This window comes from Dicentrarchus labrax, unplaced genomic scaffold (genome assembly GCF_905237075.1).
Source record: "Dicentrarchus labrax unplaced genomic scaffold, dlabrax2021, whole genome shotgun sequence".
NCBI lineage: Eukaryota > Metazoa > Chordata > Actinopteri > Moronidae > Dicentrarchus > Dicentrarchus labrax.
The window spans coordinates 7,553,719-7,570,620 of NW_026136712.1; the positions used below are offsets into that span (position 1 = coordinate 7,553,719).

Here is a 16,902-nt window from a genome sequence, read left to right on the forward strand (position 1 = left end):
AAGAATGTGTGTACTTTTGCGAACTCTGACATCAAGACACCTCTTGATCTGCAATTCAGCAAATGAGTGTTTTCCTGACTTCATGATGAACAAGAAAGAACTCAATTTCTCATTCTACATAACCCAATTCATATTACAGGAAATAAATATTCCTACATAATGCTGGTGACATGAAATTTGCATTTTAGAACATGTCCTCATTTCACACAAAAAAACACCACAGAAGGAATGAACAAGTATCTGTACTTCTACTTCAGTAAAGAATGTGTGTACTTTTGCCACCTCTGTCGGTAAATACTGAACACACTGAACCAACAAAACAAACTAAAACAAGTTCCCTGTGGGATCAAGTTCATCGGTAAAGCAGTAACACATAATTAGTCAATATGGCTTTAAGATTGCCATTTGGAAAAAAACTATTACCAATTCTTTGTTAATAGTAAATAGTTTGTGTGTCTGTGTCTGTGTCTCATTGATTGGAATAAACCCCCAAACTGCTATAATTACCAGCCATCTATCGACAGGAGATTGAGAGCTCATGTGCTGTCTCACTGTCAGCCACAGAGCAGCTCCTCCTGCACTCAGGGACCATCTGACAGTACTTACAGTACATGAACCCAGCTGGGATCCCAAGCAGCAACAATCACAAACATGTCCCACTAACCACCAATTCACCCGGTAATTTTAGAAATGTAAACACACTGGAGATTTATGGGCTGCCTTGTTTTTATTGTGGCATGAACTAGCTGCCACCGCTGTAGTGAGCCTGTAGCGTCACCCTGTGGCTGCTCTTGATACTGCATGTACCCAAAGCACGTGGAGTCGGCGTCCTGAAATATTAACCGAATGGAAGATCATTACAAAACAGTTCACCGCACAATTTTAAGAAATAAAGGATATTTTATTGTCACAACTTCAGTTAGGTGTCACACATTTAACAAAGTGCAGGGTTTCAAAGTAATTTAGTACTGATAAGCCCTTTTTATTAATAAGTTTACAATGTTTGTATAAATAATGATAAAGGTTTCTATTGATTTCTCTCCACAGGTTAGTGTGACAGGTTGTTAAAAAGTTTAGTTTAGTTTATCTAGAACCTTTACCCAACAGGTTTACTTAATTTAAATGAAATCAGATTAAATATTTAAATAAAAACTTAAAATCCAAATATAAGCAAATTATCAGTGACTTTAGAGGCTTTCTGCTTATATATCAAATTCGTTTTTACACAATTCAATTCACTGTTAAACTACCTGCAGACGTCCTTTAAGCATGATAAAGTAGGCTTAATAGCAATAGGTTAAACAAAATAACAATTAATAATTTCAAGGAACCTTTTCAGGAAGGTAACTGTCTTGATACTAGAATAAACACTGATGGCATCAACAATATATATTTTTTTCTTAAGGAAGCACTAATGGCCCTGCAGTAATGCAGGTTAAGTGGCTGTTGGCATAACACGCTGTATTTAAAATGTACTGTGCCAGGCTTAGTCAAGTAAATACAAACTATAGAAAACTTCAGTACTGAAAGTCTTGGCAAGTGAAGAAACTGAACAATGTACACGATTGGTCCTGTATTTAAATAACACAATCCTATGCTCTGTGGTCATTAGATGTTCCTGAGTGAAGCAAGCATCTACACACACGTACACTAAAGATAACCCTTTAGATTTAAAACACTGAAAACAAAGAAAGGCCAGCACAACTGTGTAATTAAGAGTGGTTTTCTTCCTTTTAACTTTCACGTACTCTGGCCTTGCCCTTGGAGTGCAGTCCTTTCATATTAATGACACAAAAAATATGTTAAAAAGAAGAATGATTAGGATAATATTCAACTATGTGTATTTTGATACAGCTCCAGATGGAGAAAAATAGCTCTTAAAGTATGCATAGCCCTAGAGATATTATAAGACCCATTAACACACGTGAAAAAAAGCTAAATAAAGTATAATCTTTTCCTAAATATCGGAAGATTTGTGATAAATTGTGATGAACAGTAGGGCTACACAACTGATCGAAATATAATCCAAATCGCAATATGGCCAAGTGCAGAAGCTACAGTTTCTGATAAAGATGAATTTTGAATTTGAATTTTGGTATAGGTTTTTCTTTTAACGATATCGAGCAGCCCTAATGAACAGCATCCCTGATGTAGTGATGTGATCTAAACTCAGAAGTCCAGATGTACATGGCAAACAAAATCATATTAAGCCTGTGTGAATGGCCACAAGGAGGTGAAGTGACGAGGGGATACGGGGCATCTTATTAGAGGCATTAAACTCCACTCTCAGACACTGATATATTGAAAAAAGGGTGAAAGACAAGGCTGATGTTTGGTAAGAGCACGATAAGGCTAAGGAATGATAGGATTAGTCAGGCTTTGATGGATTTATAAGTTAATATACTGAGAAAACTAGAAAGGTTGTCCTTTTTTTAACAGGTTAACATTTTAAACAGCTAAGATGACACACATTCTTCTCATATCTGATTCTGTACATGTCAGTCAATTTCTGTTCTGGTTATCTAATCGTAACACACATCCTAATAGGCCGTCATTAAGAAGCACATTAGGATGAAGGTGTATATTTAAAACCAGTGCAGGAAAGGATGAATTCAGCCTCTAAAATAAAAATCTGGAGGATATATAATATATATATATATATATTTATAATGATTTGGTTAAACCAGGTAAAGTACTCTTTCTTTATGAACACACAAATGCGTAGCTGCATCTGATTTATCACATCCAGAGTAGAAATCTACTCTTTTTAGTCCCCTGTCCCCCAGTGGCTGGCACACCTTAAACCCTGTAACTGAATAGAGAAGACCATCCAAATGATGGCTGGTTAGCTAGAAAAGTGACTTATAGCAAAGATCAACCTGTCAACCACAGGTACAGATGTTATCAGGGTCTGGCTGGTGAGGGTGAGTGTCCCACTCTCGCCCCAACCCTTAAATTATTTTCTTGTACACAGCTCGGTCTATCGCTGTCCAGTTATGTTGTTGCCTCCAGGACTTATGACGATGGAATCCAGTAAGGGACGGAGAGCCTGGCCAAAAGGCCTAAAGAGGAGACACAGCAGACAGTACACTTACACTGACATTAAAGGCAAAAATAAAGTCTAAACAAATAACAGTATGTCAGCTAGGCAAGGGGTAGGGGATATAAACAGATAGAGCACAACAAGTCAACTGAGAATAAGACACACACAGGGTGTGTAGCTTGAAAATGTTTTCTCCATCTCTCTGCAATTGATTTCTCTCTGTATCAGGAAATGTTGGTGCAATACAGTGTGTAAAACAAACCCTCTCTATTTCCGAGAAAATACCTCTAAGTGACTCAAAGCAGTATACATTGCAGATGACACTGACTTTGACAATTTCAAAACTGTATCTGTATGTTTTCTCCACCTAGACTCAATCCGTGTTTTGTCAGCTATTCACGAGGAAGGTACCGACCAACAGAATGAACGCACAATGTGTGCTCAAGAACTGTTTTCTGATGTTTTAATGTACTCATCTGACAGACTCATCATGTCCTAACCACTTAAACTAAGTGACAGGGGCCAAATATAAAAAGGTTCTTGTTTTTATCAATTAAATATACATTATAAATTAAATATTTCAAATATTGTGACATCAGCATAGGCAGAGATACAGCTTAACTACTAATACAGAGAATAAGAGCATTGGTGACATAGGATCAGCTGTAAGGCGTTTATTAAGTTGACTCACGTGGCTAGTACTTCAGATGGAAGGTCTGTGATGTACGATGGGATCTTCTTGCCCGTGAGGAACTGAGCCACCTCGTTGCTGAAAGAGTTGCAGTTGTGCTCAAACAGGTTGTACTTGTCACGTCTGTGCACCAGGAGAACGAAGGAGAGCGAGAGAGAGAGAGAGAGAGAGAGCAGAGAGAGATGTAAATTCAGAGAAATGACAGAGAGGCCAGACAGGGTGGAGAGGGGTGGGTGAGCAGCAGGAAACGAAAAGATAGAGACATTTTGACGGAGAGATAACAGAAAGAACTAAGGGTTGTGAGACGTCTTCTTGGTTACTGCCTTTCCTCACCTGCATCTCTTCTAAAAACTGGGGTTAACGTGCATTTTTTCAATATGAAAGAACTATAGGCCAAAGTGAAATTTCAGTTAAGCGATGTATCACAATTGTTATTATCACTTATAAAAACCTAATTTGGAGTATGTTGAGGGTGTCTCAATGTATTGAAAGGTTTTTAAAAAAGGAAGTTGTAGGCTACATCCAAACTATAAGCAATAAGCAATTACAACATGTTTATTAAGAGCCAAAGTCCTGTTGTGGTAAAGTGACCCCTGCCTACTCTGACCTGGTCCCACTGGTATTTAAATCTGTGTTGTGAGTCTGAACCATTACCCGTATGTGGACTCTGCCAGTGAAGTCAGGTACTCCATAAAGATCTCTGCAGGCACCTCAGTGGAGCCCAGGTCCACTATGGAGTCAGGCTCACCCAAAGGGGTGCCGCTCTAGGACGCGACACACATACACACATCAGTGGATGCCTTGTTCCAGACACTGTTCTTCATCCATTATTGTCCAAGTATTTGCATTTTCCATTATAATAGTAAAAGTGGCAAAGGGCTAAATACTGTATGTGCTTTGTATTTGAGGAAAGGATGAAACTGATTCTTACAGGTGAACAACTGTTGACGCCTTCTCCTACAAAGAAGAACTCCTTCCCATGGACCACAATAGCAGTGTGCCTATAAGACACCAAAACACCTTATTCCAATAAAACCAAGGCAGTGAGTGTAGTTAACCACATGATCTTTAGTGAGAAGACTATAAGAAGGTGCACTCACCATATCCCATCAAGCTGTTTCCCTGTAATGATAAAAAAAAACTGAATTTAATGAGAAATACTTATTCTAACTTTATCTATGTAACAAGTTGACAGAAAATCACACATCTCAGGCCCGGTTTCGGCTTTCATGAAGCTATTCAACAGGTAGCTCGTCAGTCCAATCCAATCCACTTTATTTACATAGCACGATTTTAACAAACACAAGGTTTCCAAAGTGAAACTCACCTAGCATGAGGGGACTCAGTTGGCGGGCCATGCCTCTGGACAGATCGTAAATGTACAGTTTCACTGGGTAAGAGACACTTTGGTCCATGATGACACAAAGGGATTTCTTCAAAATGACAGCTGTAGCTAGCCTAGCACAAAGTTAGCTGACTCACATCCACCAGGAGCTGGCCGCCGGCGAGAAAACAAAACTTTAATAAAAAGCGGGACTGTCACAGATATAAACACAGGCTACACACCACTTATAAAGAAAAGTAATAAATAAGGCAGCAAATATAAATCTCCTAGTAACAGGCCGAGGTCTCCGGGTGTTGACAGCCGGTGCTGTGTCACTGTTAAACTGTAAACAATAACATGTCACAAAGTGCTTTGGCATGGAGGAGACCCTTCTTCCGGAGTTGAGCCTCGCTACAAACAAGCCCCGCCTACTGCACTAGGATTGGTCAGTTTCTTAGCTCGTCAGAGAAACGTCCAATAGACGACGAGCCGTCCCGTACGCTTCTCGGCGTGCTCGTTCACGCACCGTGCTCGTTCACGCACCAGCCTTTGAAACTAGTGTGGACTTGTAACGTTAGTGAGAAAGAAGCACCGTAAGTGACTGAATGCTCCTGTAATGACTTAACCTTCTTCAGGTTATTGTTGTAATGTGTTTAATTTAGTTATATAGTTTGCGTGCATTAGTGGAAACTCACCGAGCCCACAATACGATTGAAACGGACAGTTGCTGATGACAGGCTAAGCTAGCTTCGTAACGCCCGAGTAAAGTTGAAATCTTAATTAATTAAACATTAATAATTTAACATTATTAATTGTTGAGAATGGCTAAGTCCCTTGCACAATTATTATAACAATCATACTCATGTATGTTTGCTTTGTGGCTGAAGGGGCAGTAACATTACAAATGGCAGAGTGGAACGCCTACTACCAGAATGAGGATGAGGATGAAGAGCAAGAGGAAGGAGAGCAATCTGGAGGTGAGATGAAAGCCTCTATATAACTTTATCTTAAGTGTAAATGGCGCAAGATTGTCAGCTACCATCAAGCACTCTGATTTGCTCATTATTCCCCTCTATTAGATGTTTCCTCCACATTGCACTGTATATGGAAACTTTGATGTGATCACACTTTATTATGCCATGCAAATTGTTGTTATGGACTACAGTTATTATCATGTAATTTAACATAGGAGTTTAAATGTGTAAGTAAGACACAATAACCAATCAGGGCCTCTGTCTTTGTTAGGAGATTACAAGGTCACAGGGAGAGACAGTTTGGTCTTCTTGGTTGATGCCTCCAAGGAAATGTTCATCAAAGGAGAAGACGGAGAGCCCTCTAACTTTGACATGACCATGCAGGTAAGATAGCCATTTATTTTAGTCTCCTGGTACTGTAATAACTTGACATGTATGGAAATTAAATTGGGTAATTCATAATTGATCCAAACTTATTTGGAGAAAAGGAAACGTTTTTTGACTGAAATTGAAAACCTAAAACCACTTAATCTTAGCTACGACATGTGAGTATTAGATAATCGCCTCATTTGTTGTTTTTGTTCTCAGATACGTCCAATGACTTATGATAATAAGTGTCTGTGTTTTTCCCTTGTAGGTCGTGCGCAGTGTGTACACCAGTAAGATCATTAGTAGTCACAGGGACCTGGTGGCTTTGGTTTTCTACGGCACAGAGCAGAGTAAAAATCCCAGGAACTCATTCAAGTATGTCTATGTGTACCACGACCTAGATGAACCTGGTAAGACACTGCACTTTTTAAACTAACACATGACACTGTAAATAATGTTTGACATTGCTAAACATGTCTTTTTTCGTCCCTGTTTAATCTGTTTTCCCTCATCTTTTCATTTGTCTGTATGCTCCTTTATTTTCTTCAGGTGCAAAGCGAGTGCAGGAAGTGGACGCTCTGCGGGGAGAAAAAGGTGCCAGGCTAGCGGCAGAAACCATGGGCAGCGGGGAGACGTCATTAGGAGACGCCCTGTGGTGCTGTGCCAACCTCTACAGTGACATCAAGCTTCGCCTCTCACATAAACGGCTCATGATCTTCACCTGCAGGGATGAACCACACAGGGGCGACAGTGCAAAGGACCGACAGGCTCGCACCAAGGCCAGTGACCTCAAAGAGACCGGTATGACTGAAGCAAAGGCAACTGTAATGAAGTTTTGGATTAAAGCTCAAGGCTGACAGCGGAGACTTTACAGCTGTAAACTGCACACAGAAAGGTTCTTTACCAACCCAACCAGTCTTTAAAATGTAAAACTTGTCTGTGATAGGAGCTATACCTAACACTATAATTCCACTTCATAATTCCTAATCAGCCACCCTCTAAAGACGTCTGGCTTTACAATTATGATACAGCTGCAGTTTTACATAAAAAAAAAGCCTGTATGTCATGGTCGCATTTGACCTATCTCTTCTTTCTCAGGTGTCATCATTGATTTAATGCATCTGATGAAACCGGGGGGCTTCGATGTCGCGCCCTTCTTTCGGGACATTGTAAGTCAACCTGAGGATGAGAGCGAGTTGGGTTTGCACCTGGAGCCTTGTGACAAACTGGAGGACCTCCAGAAGAGAGTGCGGGCCAAGGAGCAGAAGAAGAGAGCCATGGCCAGGTAGAGATCAGTGACATGTTGGCGTTTACAGGCAGATAAAAGCTGCTGTTTTGCTCTCTGCAGTTTATCCATTGCTCTTTGTTTTGCTTTCTTCTTCCTTTGTTGTTCAACTCCTCCTCTCTCCTCCCCTCTTCTCCACGCCAACCTTTCCTCTCTAGGTTAAACCTGTGTCTTGGCGAGGGCATAAATGTAGCTGTGGGGATTTATGCAACTGCTGTGACAGCTCGGAAGCCAGCCGCCATCAGACTTTACAGGGAAACCAACGAGCCGGTCCGCAGCAAAACCCGAACCTTCCACATGCAGACTGGCAGCCTGCTGCTGCCTAGTGAGATAAAGAAAGCCCAGGTAAGAGCGGACTAAATATATGCTATTTATTAGTTTGGTTGTTTCATAAAAGTGTGTATTGTGAAATATTTAAATTGTCATATATACTGTACTCTGTAAATTAGGTTAGTCTTATTAGTAATACATCCTAAATTATGGTTCATTACTCACCAGAATGAGCTGATGAGAGCCAAGCTGAGAAATGTATCAGCCACAGTAAAATTGACCTGAATTACGTCGACAATCAACATTAAGTTCAGTGATTATTCAGTGATTTTGTTGGTGTTCTTTTTTTTTCTCATTTGTTCTCGTGTGTCTGCTGTAGACGTACGGTAAGAAGCAGATAGTGATGGAGAGGGACGAGGTGGATTCCATCAAGAAGTTTCAAGATCCCGGACTCTATCTGATCGGATTTAAACCAATGGAAAAGCTCAAAACTCACCACCACATCCGACCTGCTGTGTTCCTCTATCCTGAGGAGGGAGAGGTGAAAGGTATCGTTTGTCTGTCTGCAGCCATTTGGCTTCCAACCCAATAGGAAGAAGTATTAAAACCAAATAAAAAAAAATAATTAGGAAATTGTGATGTGAATTTTCCACTATTTTCTATCATTTAATCAAAATAATTTTTAGTTATAACCCTACTTATTTAAAGACCATTAGTGTAAGTAACTCAAGTGTTTTTTTATGATGTGTGTTTGAACATGGATGCTAATGTGCTTAGTTTTGAATATAAAATGTTCACTTCTACTGTCGAGTCTTTAATAATGTTCAGTTTATTGGACAGATGAGAAGTGTCTTACAGAAGCATGAGTGAATACTGGCCCAGTGGGACTGAACCCCTCTTCTTTCTCTGCTCTAATATATCCTGTGTTTTCCACCTCAGGCAGCGCGTGTCTGTTCTCTGCCTTATTGATGAAGTGCAGCGAGAGGAACGTGTTCGCTCTGTGCCGCTGCGTCTCTCGACGAAACTACCCGCCTCGATTTGTTGCTCTTGTGCCCCAGAGAGAGGAGGTCGACGAGGGAAAAGTACAGTTTACACCACCAGGTAATACCCCGCTGGGCTCAGCAGTAGTTTTACTGGGTTTAATTAAAGAGTCTGACTTTACAGGCAAACAAACTGCAGCTCCTTTTGCAGTACCTACTACTGTATTTGTTTAGTTTGTATGAGGCATGATGTCATCTTGTCCTGTTTCAGGTTTCAATGTCATCTACCTGCCATACGCTGACGACCTGCGCACTCTGGATCCCCCTCAGTGCCCATCGGCCTCACAAATACAGGTGGACAAAATGAAAGAGATTGTCTCAAAGCTGCGCTTCAAGTACAGGTAGCTGCACATGTTCACTGCTTTACAGAGATCTAAGTTAAGAGATGACTAATAAATGGTTTGAAATACACTGCATGCTAAAAGTAATACTGTCTCTCTGATGTTATTTTGCCACTTCAAGGGGATATTTTTCTGTGTGAACATACATTTAATTTACAAAATGTAACTAATTTATAGCTTTGCAGTGACAAAAGGAAAAGCAAGTGTGATCTCTGCTTATAACGAAGTCATTCAGTTTCTTTCTGTAAAATGTTTTCATTCTTTGTAATGTAATGCAGGAGTGAGGCTTTTGAGAATCCAGTCATCCAGCAGCATTACAGGAACCTGGAGGCCTTGGCTCTTGATATGATGGCTCCAGAGGACACAGAGGACCTCATTAGTAAGATGCAGACAAACAAACAAATATTCAGACATTCTGGTTCCTCTTGTAGCTTGTACAACCTCTTTTTCTGTAACTAACACCTCTTTCTCTGTGTCTCAGTGCCAAAGGTGGATCAAATTAACCACCGTCTGGGTCCCCTGGCTGAGGAGTTTAAAGATCTGGTCTACCCTGCTGGCTACAACCCTGAGAGCAAATCAGTTGCCAAACGCAAAACAGGTCAGAGGTGGAGTCATCACAGAAGCTAAGCAAAATAGCTTTTAACTGTATTTAGTTAGTTGCTTTGGGTTTTTGAATGTCTAAATCTAAAGGTTTTCTCCATGAATGAACTTGCAGCTATTGTCGGAGGCGTAGCTGAGAAGAAGCCCAAAGCGGAGGTGCCGGAAGACGAGCTAAGGGCCCATGTGCAGAACGGCACCCTGGGAAAGCTGACCGTGCCCGTGTTGAAGGAGGCCTGCAAACAATTCGGGGTTCGGACCACTGGGACCAAGAAACAGGAGCTGATAGATGCTCTGACCACCCGACTGGCCGCATGAGGAATTACATGTGCACCTCACTGTGCCTTCGTGAGCTTATTCAGATCAGTGTCTTAGTTAGACTTGATTCCAGGACATGTCTTCAGCCACTTTGCAAACCAATTTCTGGTAAATTTGGTTTTAAAAGCAGGTAACAAGTTTTAAATTTACTGCGTGGCCTGTGCATTTTGGGACAGACCGACACTGTTTAGTTTTCTCTTGTACTTGATGACTTGAAAACTGTTGATTTACCCTTTTTTTTACAAGGCAGCACGGTTCAGTGCAGCTTAGTGCTTATGTCTGCGGTGTGTCTGTCCCACATTACATGAATAATGTATTAATGTAAGAAAAAAACAACCAAGTCATTTTTTCATGATATAAAACTAGTTGACTATTTGGGTTATAATGTCATAAAAAAGTCTGCGTTGGCATATACTGTTCAGTCATAAAATTACTGTAACTACTTGGGACTGTTGTTGATAATCTTGTATTTGCATTAATAAAGCCTTTTATAGCCCTGCATCTCTATTTTATTTCAATAACTGCATGTGAGTCAGTAGACTGTACATCTTAAGCAGCATTTCCAGTTCGTCTTGTAGCAAGAAAAAGAAGGTGTGTCCTTCCAAAGTAAGACCGCAGCATTATCAGCATACCTGGACCTTTTCACTGCATTGTTTTGCCACACGGCACAATAAAGTAAGGGCAGTGTTCCTGCTGGGGGCAGGCCTACACAGGAAAAATGTTTCTGCTCAACAGCAGGAAGAAGGAATCACATACAACTTTGACCTCATCAGAATTGCGTCAGGTTTTCATGGACTGAAAGTAGATGGCATTCCTCAGAGAGGATTATCTGACTACACACCAGGTAATGGAGCTTTAGGAACAGTTTGACATTTCTTTGGTTTAAAATAGACTTTTTAACTACATTAGATTGTATGTTTTTAGTTTCCAGTGTAGGCTTTATGTTTTGGTATACATTGTCATGAAACCCTGTTACATGTCAACATACAGCTGATTATGGAGCCTGCTAGATCTGAATTGACTTTGACATGTTAAAATGATATCCAGGCAGATTTAATCTTCATATTAGTCCTAGTTTTAGTTTCAGTTGCTTGTATAATCACATCAACGTTGCAAAACATTTGTCAACACCGATGTTTTGTTGAACTTTTAGGGCTTTTATATTGAAAATTGTGAGCAGAAGTGCTGCCACTTATTTTCACTACCTTGACGCTGACTGGAGGTCAGTGAACTGCAGAGAAATGGAGTGTCAATGTGAAAAGGACAACTCTGAGGATGCTCTTACAGGTGAGAAGAAATGTTTAACAATTAACCACAACTTTAAAGATGTCTGTGCTACGTCATAGAAGATGAAGAGTGTATTGTTTGTGTGCCCATTGCTTGAAAATACAGTTTAAGTATGGACATGTTCTTACTCACTCAATTGACTTCTTGTGATACCATGTGACATTTTGTCTTCATGGTTGCAAAGTACATAGTCTGTTACTTCAATTTAGTGGCAAAATCGTTGTGACTTCCGGGATGGTTTTTCAAAATAAAATATAAGTTATCAAGAGCTTGTTACTTTTCAGTTTGACAATTTCATAAAATTGCACAAAAACAGTTTTAGCTGTTTTATTAAATAATCAATTTGAACCCATTTTCTACAAAGCAACTACAATATTATATAACTGTGCTAAAGTTTCCCGCCATTAAAACAATCCTGGAATTAAAGAGATTGTGATGTTTTACATATAATGATTAAAACCAAAGCTTTGAATGTAAACCTTGATATGCCTACAGGGACACACCCACAGTGACCTGTATTGAACAATAGGGGATTTGGAGTATTTCACACATAGGGGAAAGGTAAACCCCATGATAAGTTGTGGACAACACTTCAATACTAATGTCATGCTTTCCTCCCTCCACTCTCTGTTCAGGCTGGTGGATGAATGGCAACAGTGTCCAGATGGGAGTTTTTACTGTGGTGGGGTATCTTCTCTACAGATTCTCACAGAGTCAGTAACTCACCAACATATGTTCATATTCATTTGGACAATTCCCAATACACACAGGCCATATTGTTTTATTGTTGTGAGTCTGGAAACTAGAAAATCTGAAACGGATTAAACTTGTTTGAATTCATCAGAAATGGCTTTGATCAGAACAATGGTATTATCAGGAGTGTAGCCAGGAATCATGGGTCCTACTTACGGAGGGTGACCCTAACCTCCCTCCATTTTCAGTGACAAATATCAACATACCTCTGCAGATTAATTTATTTATCAGAAACACACATAGCTAGAGAATAAAGCAGGCGATACTGTATATTTTCCTCCATTGTTCAAAATATGAAAAATACTTAAAACAACACCATGGTATTTGTGATCTGTTTAAAATCTTTACGTCTTCAGTACGGACAAACTGGCTTAGGGCCACAGACTCCAAGTAAAAAAGTAATATGAATTAATTATAGATACACACTGGTATTTAATTCAGAGGTCGGTATCCTCTTATCCTAAATGCAGTCCTCCAGAATTTTTAGGTTGAAGAAACAAGTTAGCAGGCAAAGGTTTCATCTAATGGAAATTAAAAATGTATGAGTATGAGGGCGTTTTCACATTTATAGTATCCAACCCACTCAATTTAGGGTCTAACTAAACTATATTTAAAAACAAAAATGTTGGCCCATAAATAATTCGAATAACTTTAAGCAATACTTAAATGGTCTTTCTTGACCACTGCTTTAATCTGTAGTCTGTTTTTCCTGCAGCACTCCCAGCTCTGATCCGATGGCCGATTCGTCTTTTCTGTTCTCTAACTGGTAAGTTTAGTTCCAGTGGTATATCAGGGGTCAAAGGTCTGGGGTCAAAGTCTGATTTTTAACTGACAGTACACAAAACTAGCGTTGCCATCAGTATGCTTGATTAAAAACCAATAATGATCTAACATGACCGTCACTGTGTGTTTCTGCTTCAGGTCTGTCAGCTCTTTGGGGCTGGGTGAGCCACCTCGTGGGAACCCTTCGTGGTACAAAATATACATCCCTTATTTCTTACCCATAAAATGTATTTAAAAAATGAATAAGAAAAAGTCAAATAAGCTAACTTCTCTATTTATTGTTTCTTGTTTCTCAGGAATCCAGAGCCTGTTTAAATGGCTGTCTCGAATTTGGCGGTTTTTCGTAGGTGAGCGCTGCCTGAATTTGTGCTAGATGTTGTTTACTCTTCACTGTGTGCTTCAAATTGACTTTTTAAGTGAAGGTAAACGGGTCTGGAAAAGTTTACAATTTGAGTTGGTATGTTGGAGTAGTCAGAGGAAGTGACTCAGAAATTCAGCAGACACATGACGGCAATTTAGTATCTCAAGGGAGTGGTGCTATTTTAGTGATAGATCTACATAATAATTATAGGTCTGTAATTAACAGTTAAACCAGCTGACTTACAATCTGCTCCTCCATCAGGATTTTCCTCCAAGTTCAAGTGGTTGGCTGCTGTCATCAAAGCAAGCTCAGGTCAGCTCACCTTAATCTTCCTTCTTGTTTTTTTCTGTCCACTCACTCAGGCCCAGTTCAGTTTGGACTGAGAATCACATTTTTTCTGTAAAATGCTTCATTATTTAACTAATAAAAACTCTGCAGTGTCATCCACAGACGAAGAACTGGATTTAAACAGTCCCAACAAACCAGGCCTGAGGCTGATCCTCCTGGAGTATAACAGTGAAGGATGGACCTCCCTGGAAGAGACTTTGTTGGGCAACAGTGGGACAAGGGCACCCACGAGTCCCCTAATTGAGAGCACCAAGAGTAGGACCGTATTAGATGGTAGAGAGGTTACAGTGATCAACACCCCAGATCTTTTGGGGCCGTCATTGGGGAACAACAAGAGAGCCAGGGAAGCTTTGAGGAGCCTTCAGCTCGCCAGTCCTGGACCACACGCCTTCCTGCTGGTGATCCGAGCTGCGGGCTCCAGCATGGGGATTGACCAGGATGCAGCTCAGGCAATCCGAGCCACCCTTGACGTGTTTGGAGACGGGGTCGCAGGGTACATCATCCCAGTGCTCGCCCACGCACACCGTCGGGGTCGAAGGCATACTGTAGATCAGCTGCTGGATGCAGATGATGGGGGTCTGAGAAGGGCTCTGTCTCAATGCGACCAGAGTCCAGAGCTGGTGGATGACAGGCCAGACTGCCCTCCAGAGGTGCAGGGTGTGATGCGCAGGCAGCTGGTGGGGCGTGTGATGGAGATGAAAACACTGAGGGGGCATTTTGTCCACGAGCTGCAGAGAAGAGAAGACCGCATCAGGGAGGAGCTTCTGACTGACATGGCCTCTGCACTGGCTATAAAACTAGGACACATGTAAATAAGAGAGGGAGAGCTGCTGTTGGTCTGTGTGAAAGAGTTGTTGGGGCAGTGAAAAAATAAGGAGGCAAGATTCATTCAAGTGTTGAACATGCAATTTTGAGTTTAGGTGCAAGGGTGATTCTTTGCCTGAGGTATTTTTGTCACTCTGCTGGTTTACCACTGTCCAAATGAATTTACTACCACTGGCCGCCTTTTGGTTTTCAACATGCCACAGATGCTTTTGGTTAGATATCACGCTCACACACTTAATTTTCCCATTGTGATGTGTTGTGTACTTCTTTGCCGTCTGTTTATTCCTTTGCATAGGCCTGTGCCTCGTGTTTTCTTACCCTGCTCCAGTGCTTAGCCCTCCCTTATCATTCATAATTTATAAGCTATATCAAAATTTAAAGATGGTCAGGGAAAATAAACTGAAGTCATATTGGGACTAAAGTTCAGCAGTGCTGTCCACGTATTCTGTGCTTTCTCCAGAAGCCTCCGAAAACACCATTTAGACCAAAAACTGTTACTTAAATATGAACAAGCTCACATTTAATTGCAGGTTTTTATTGACTGTATTTATGTAGCTGTGACATCTGGCAACAGATGAAAGTGACAAGTCTATTTATGGTATAATAATATCAGTCGAGCTTTAATTGTGAAATATTAACATCATCTCAAGTATATGTTGTATACTTTTATTTTCAGAGGTGACCCACTAACCCACATTATTTGTAGTCTTAATGACCTGAAACACTACTGATACTGATAAAGCAGAGTGACCCTGTGGTTAAAGAGACAATTCAACATCAGTACATACCTCCAAAAGACCAATCAGGTTCCTCGTGGGCATGATGATGGAAACACACAGCATAAGAAGAAATAACAACCACTGGTCTACTGGTATTTTTCTAATTTTCTAATTTTTTTTTAAGTCTGACTTCTGACCTAAGAAAAAGAAAAAAAAGTAGTAGAAAAAGTCAATCATTACCAATATACACTAGCATCTGTTAGCACATTATATTTTACTGTTTAAGGGTTTAGACATCTTAAGCAGCATGATCTGCTGTGCTTTGCAGTCAATTAAATGTACACAAGAGTGGTTCAAAATCTAATATTTACCTCATTAGCTTTCCATAATTTTCCAGTGTCAGTATTGGGTAATATGTTTCTGTTCAGTAAACTAATTCTGAAGAACTGAGGGGAAAACAGGATATGATTGGGAAATGCATGTTTGGATCTGTTTAGCTGAAAAACATTACCTTTCTCTCCAGCAGTCTTACATTTGAAGACTGCTGTCAAAAACCCTTTGGCAGTGCAGGAAGGCCACAACGAAATAAAAGATAATCTCTTTCAAATGTATCTGCATGATCCACATTATTGTGGACATATACTGAGATTACACTGGCCAAGGTCTGTTACACTTTATTAAACATGAAGAAATATTTTTTATATCAACGCTGAATCAAATGATCCATCAAATTTTAAATTATTATTCATAGTGTCAAACCCACTGGGAATTAACACCAAACTCTGGAGCTATTTGCAGGTTTTCAGCCACTTTTAGCTCTTTGATTTTGTTTTTCTGCCTACAAAACATTTGCATACCAAAGTGGAGCTCAATAAAAGTGAAGAATATTCATCAAATGGACTGAAACTCCACACATAATGTTGATAATGTGTTCTTGTGTCTGCTGAATGTTTTGGTCATAACAACTTTTTAAGCTGAGGGCTGTGTTTGTTTTGCCCCCTAGTGGTCAAAAATGACTAAAGGCAGCTTTAAAGTCACAAACCTGGCTGATTTGGTAACACATGGGGTGATAACTGCGAGTGTGTAATTGAAAAAGTGTGTCAGTTTGAGCTCACAAAACTCAGCAGAAGAGAAACAACTCCTGTATGCGTTTATAGCATAGCCAAACAAACCATGGGCTGAGGTGATTCATTGTGTCACACTGTTTCAATAAAGGAGAGACCATCAACAATGTCATTCTTATGTTAAGCTCTTGTGTTCCACATCATGTCCATACATGATTCACTGTTTCCTGTGAATCCCTTGTGCATAGTATTCAATTCTTGATAGCTATAAATCTTAAAGATGTAATTCATAAATATTGTTATTGTTATACATTACTTTTTGTTGTGGCGGGTGGTTTAGTAAACAGTTGCCTATTTACACATCAAGCAGGCGCAAAATAAATGGAATTTATTTGTGGCCGTGTCTCTGGCTGTCTGATGAATGTAAGTCCAATATTCACTCTCCTTTAAGCTCTGTTTTAGTCCCCACCAACTGAAAAATATCTCTTCAGCTGCTAAATGTTCATCAGC

General features: G+C 40.1%; 3 protein-coding genes across 5 annotated transcripts; 2 read left to right on the forward strand and 1 right to left on the reverse strand.

Moving 5' to 3' along the window:
- Positions 1–880: 880 nt before the first annotated feature.
- desi1b (desumoylating isopeptidase 1b) lies at positions 881–5,457 on the reverse strand. The gene is made up of 6 exons (XM_051418104.1): positions 5,062–5,457; positions 4,835–4,856; positions 4,666–4,735; positions 4,389–4,498; positions 3,735–3,857; positions 881–3,062 (listed from the first exon to the last, which is right to left on the reverse strand). The coding sequence occupies exons 1-6, from the start codon at positions 5,147–5,149 to the stop codon at positions 2,981–2,983; spliced, it is 495 nt and encodes a 164-aa protein (XP_051274064.1). The 5' UTR covers positions 5,150–5,457; the 3' UTR covers positions 881–2,980.
- Positions 5,458–5,554: 97 nt separating this feature from the next.
- xrcc6 (X-ray repair complementing defective repair in Chinese hamster cells 6) lies at positions 5,555–10,751 on the forward strand. 2 transcript variants are annotated; one of them, XM_051418286.1, is made up of 13 exons: positions 5,555–5,651; positions 5,946–6,035; positions 6,304–6,416; positions 6,670–6,811; positions 6,951–7,202; positions 7,500–7,686; positions 7,845–8,031; positions 8,336–8,504; positions 8,896–9,057; positions 9,208–9,337; positions 9,616–9,716; positions 9,819–9,935; positions 10,053–10,751. In XM_051418286.1, exons 2-13 carry the CDS (start codon positions 5,963–5,965, stop codon positions 10,250–10,252), a joined length of 1,833 nt encoding a protein of 610 aa, XP_051274246.1. In that variant the 5' UTR covers positions 5,555–5,651; positions 5,946–5,962; the 3' UTR covers positions 10,253–10,751. The 2 variants fall into 2 exon arrangements, with proteins under 2 accessions (XP_051274246.1, XP_051274247.1); XM_051418287.1 differs by lacking the exon at positions 5,555–5,651 and adding an exon at positions 5,665–5,820.
- Positions 10,752–10,930: 179 nt separating this feature from the next.
- Positions 10,931–16,789, forward strand: LOC127373663 (GTPase IMAP family member 4). Of its 2 annotated transcripts, none has more exons than XM_051418329.1 (8): positions 10,931–11,096; positions 11,406–11,539; positions 12,175–12,252; positions 13,008–13,058; positions 13,214–13,264; positions 13,372–13,422; positions 13,698–13,748; positions 13,887–16,789. In XM_051418329.1, the coding sequence occupies exons 2-8, from the start codon at positions 11,494–11,496 to the stop codon at positions 14,594–14,596; spliced, it is 1,038 nt and encodes a 345-aa protein (XP_051274289.1). In that variant the 5' UTR covers positions 10,931–11,096; positions 11,406–11,493; the 3' UTR covers positions 14,597–16,789. The 2 variants fall into 2 exon arrangements, with proteins under 2 accessions (XP_051274289.1, XP_051274288.1); XM_051418328.1 differs by having other exon boundaries at positions 10,933–11,096; positions 13,875–16,789.
- Positions 16,790–16,902: the final 113 nt, after the last annotated feature.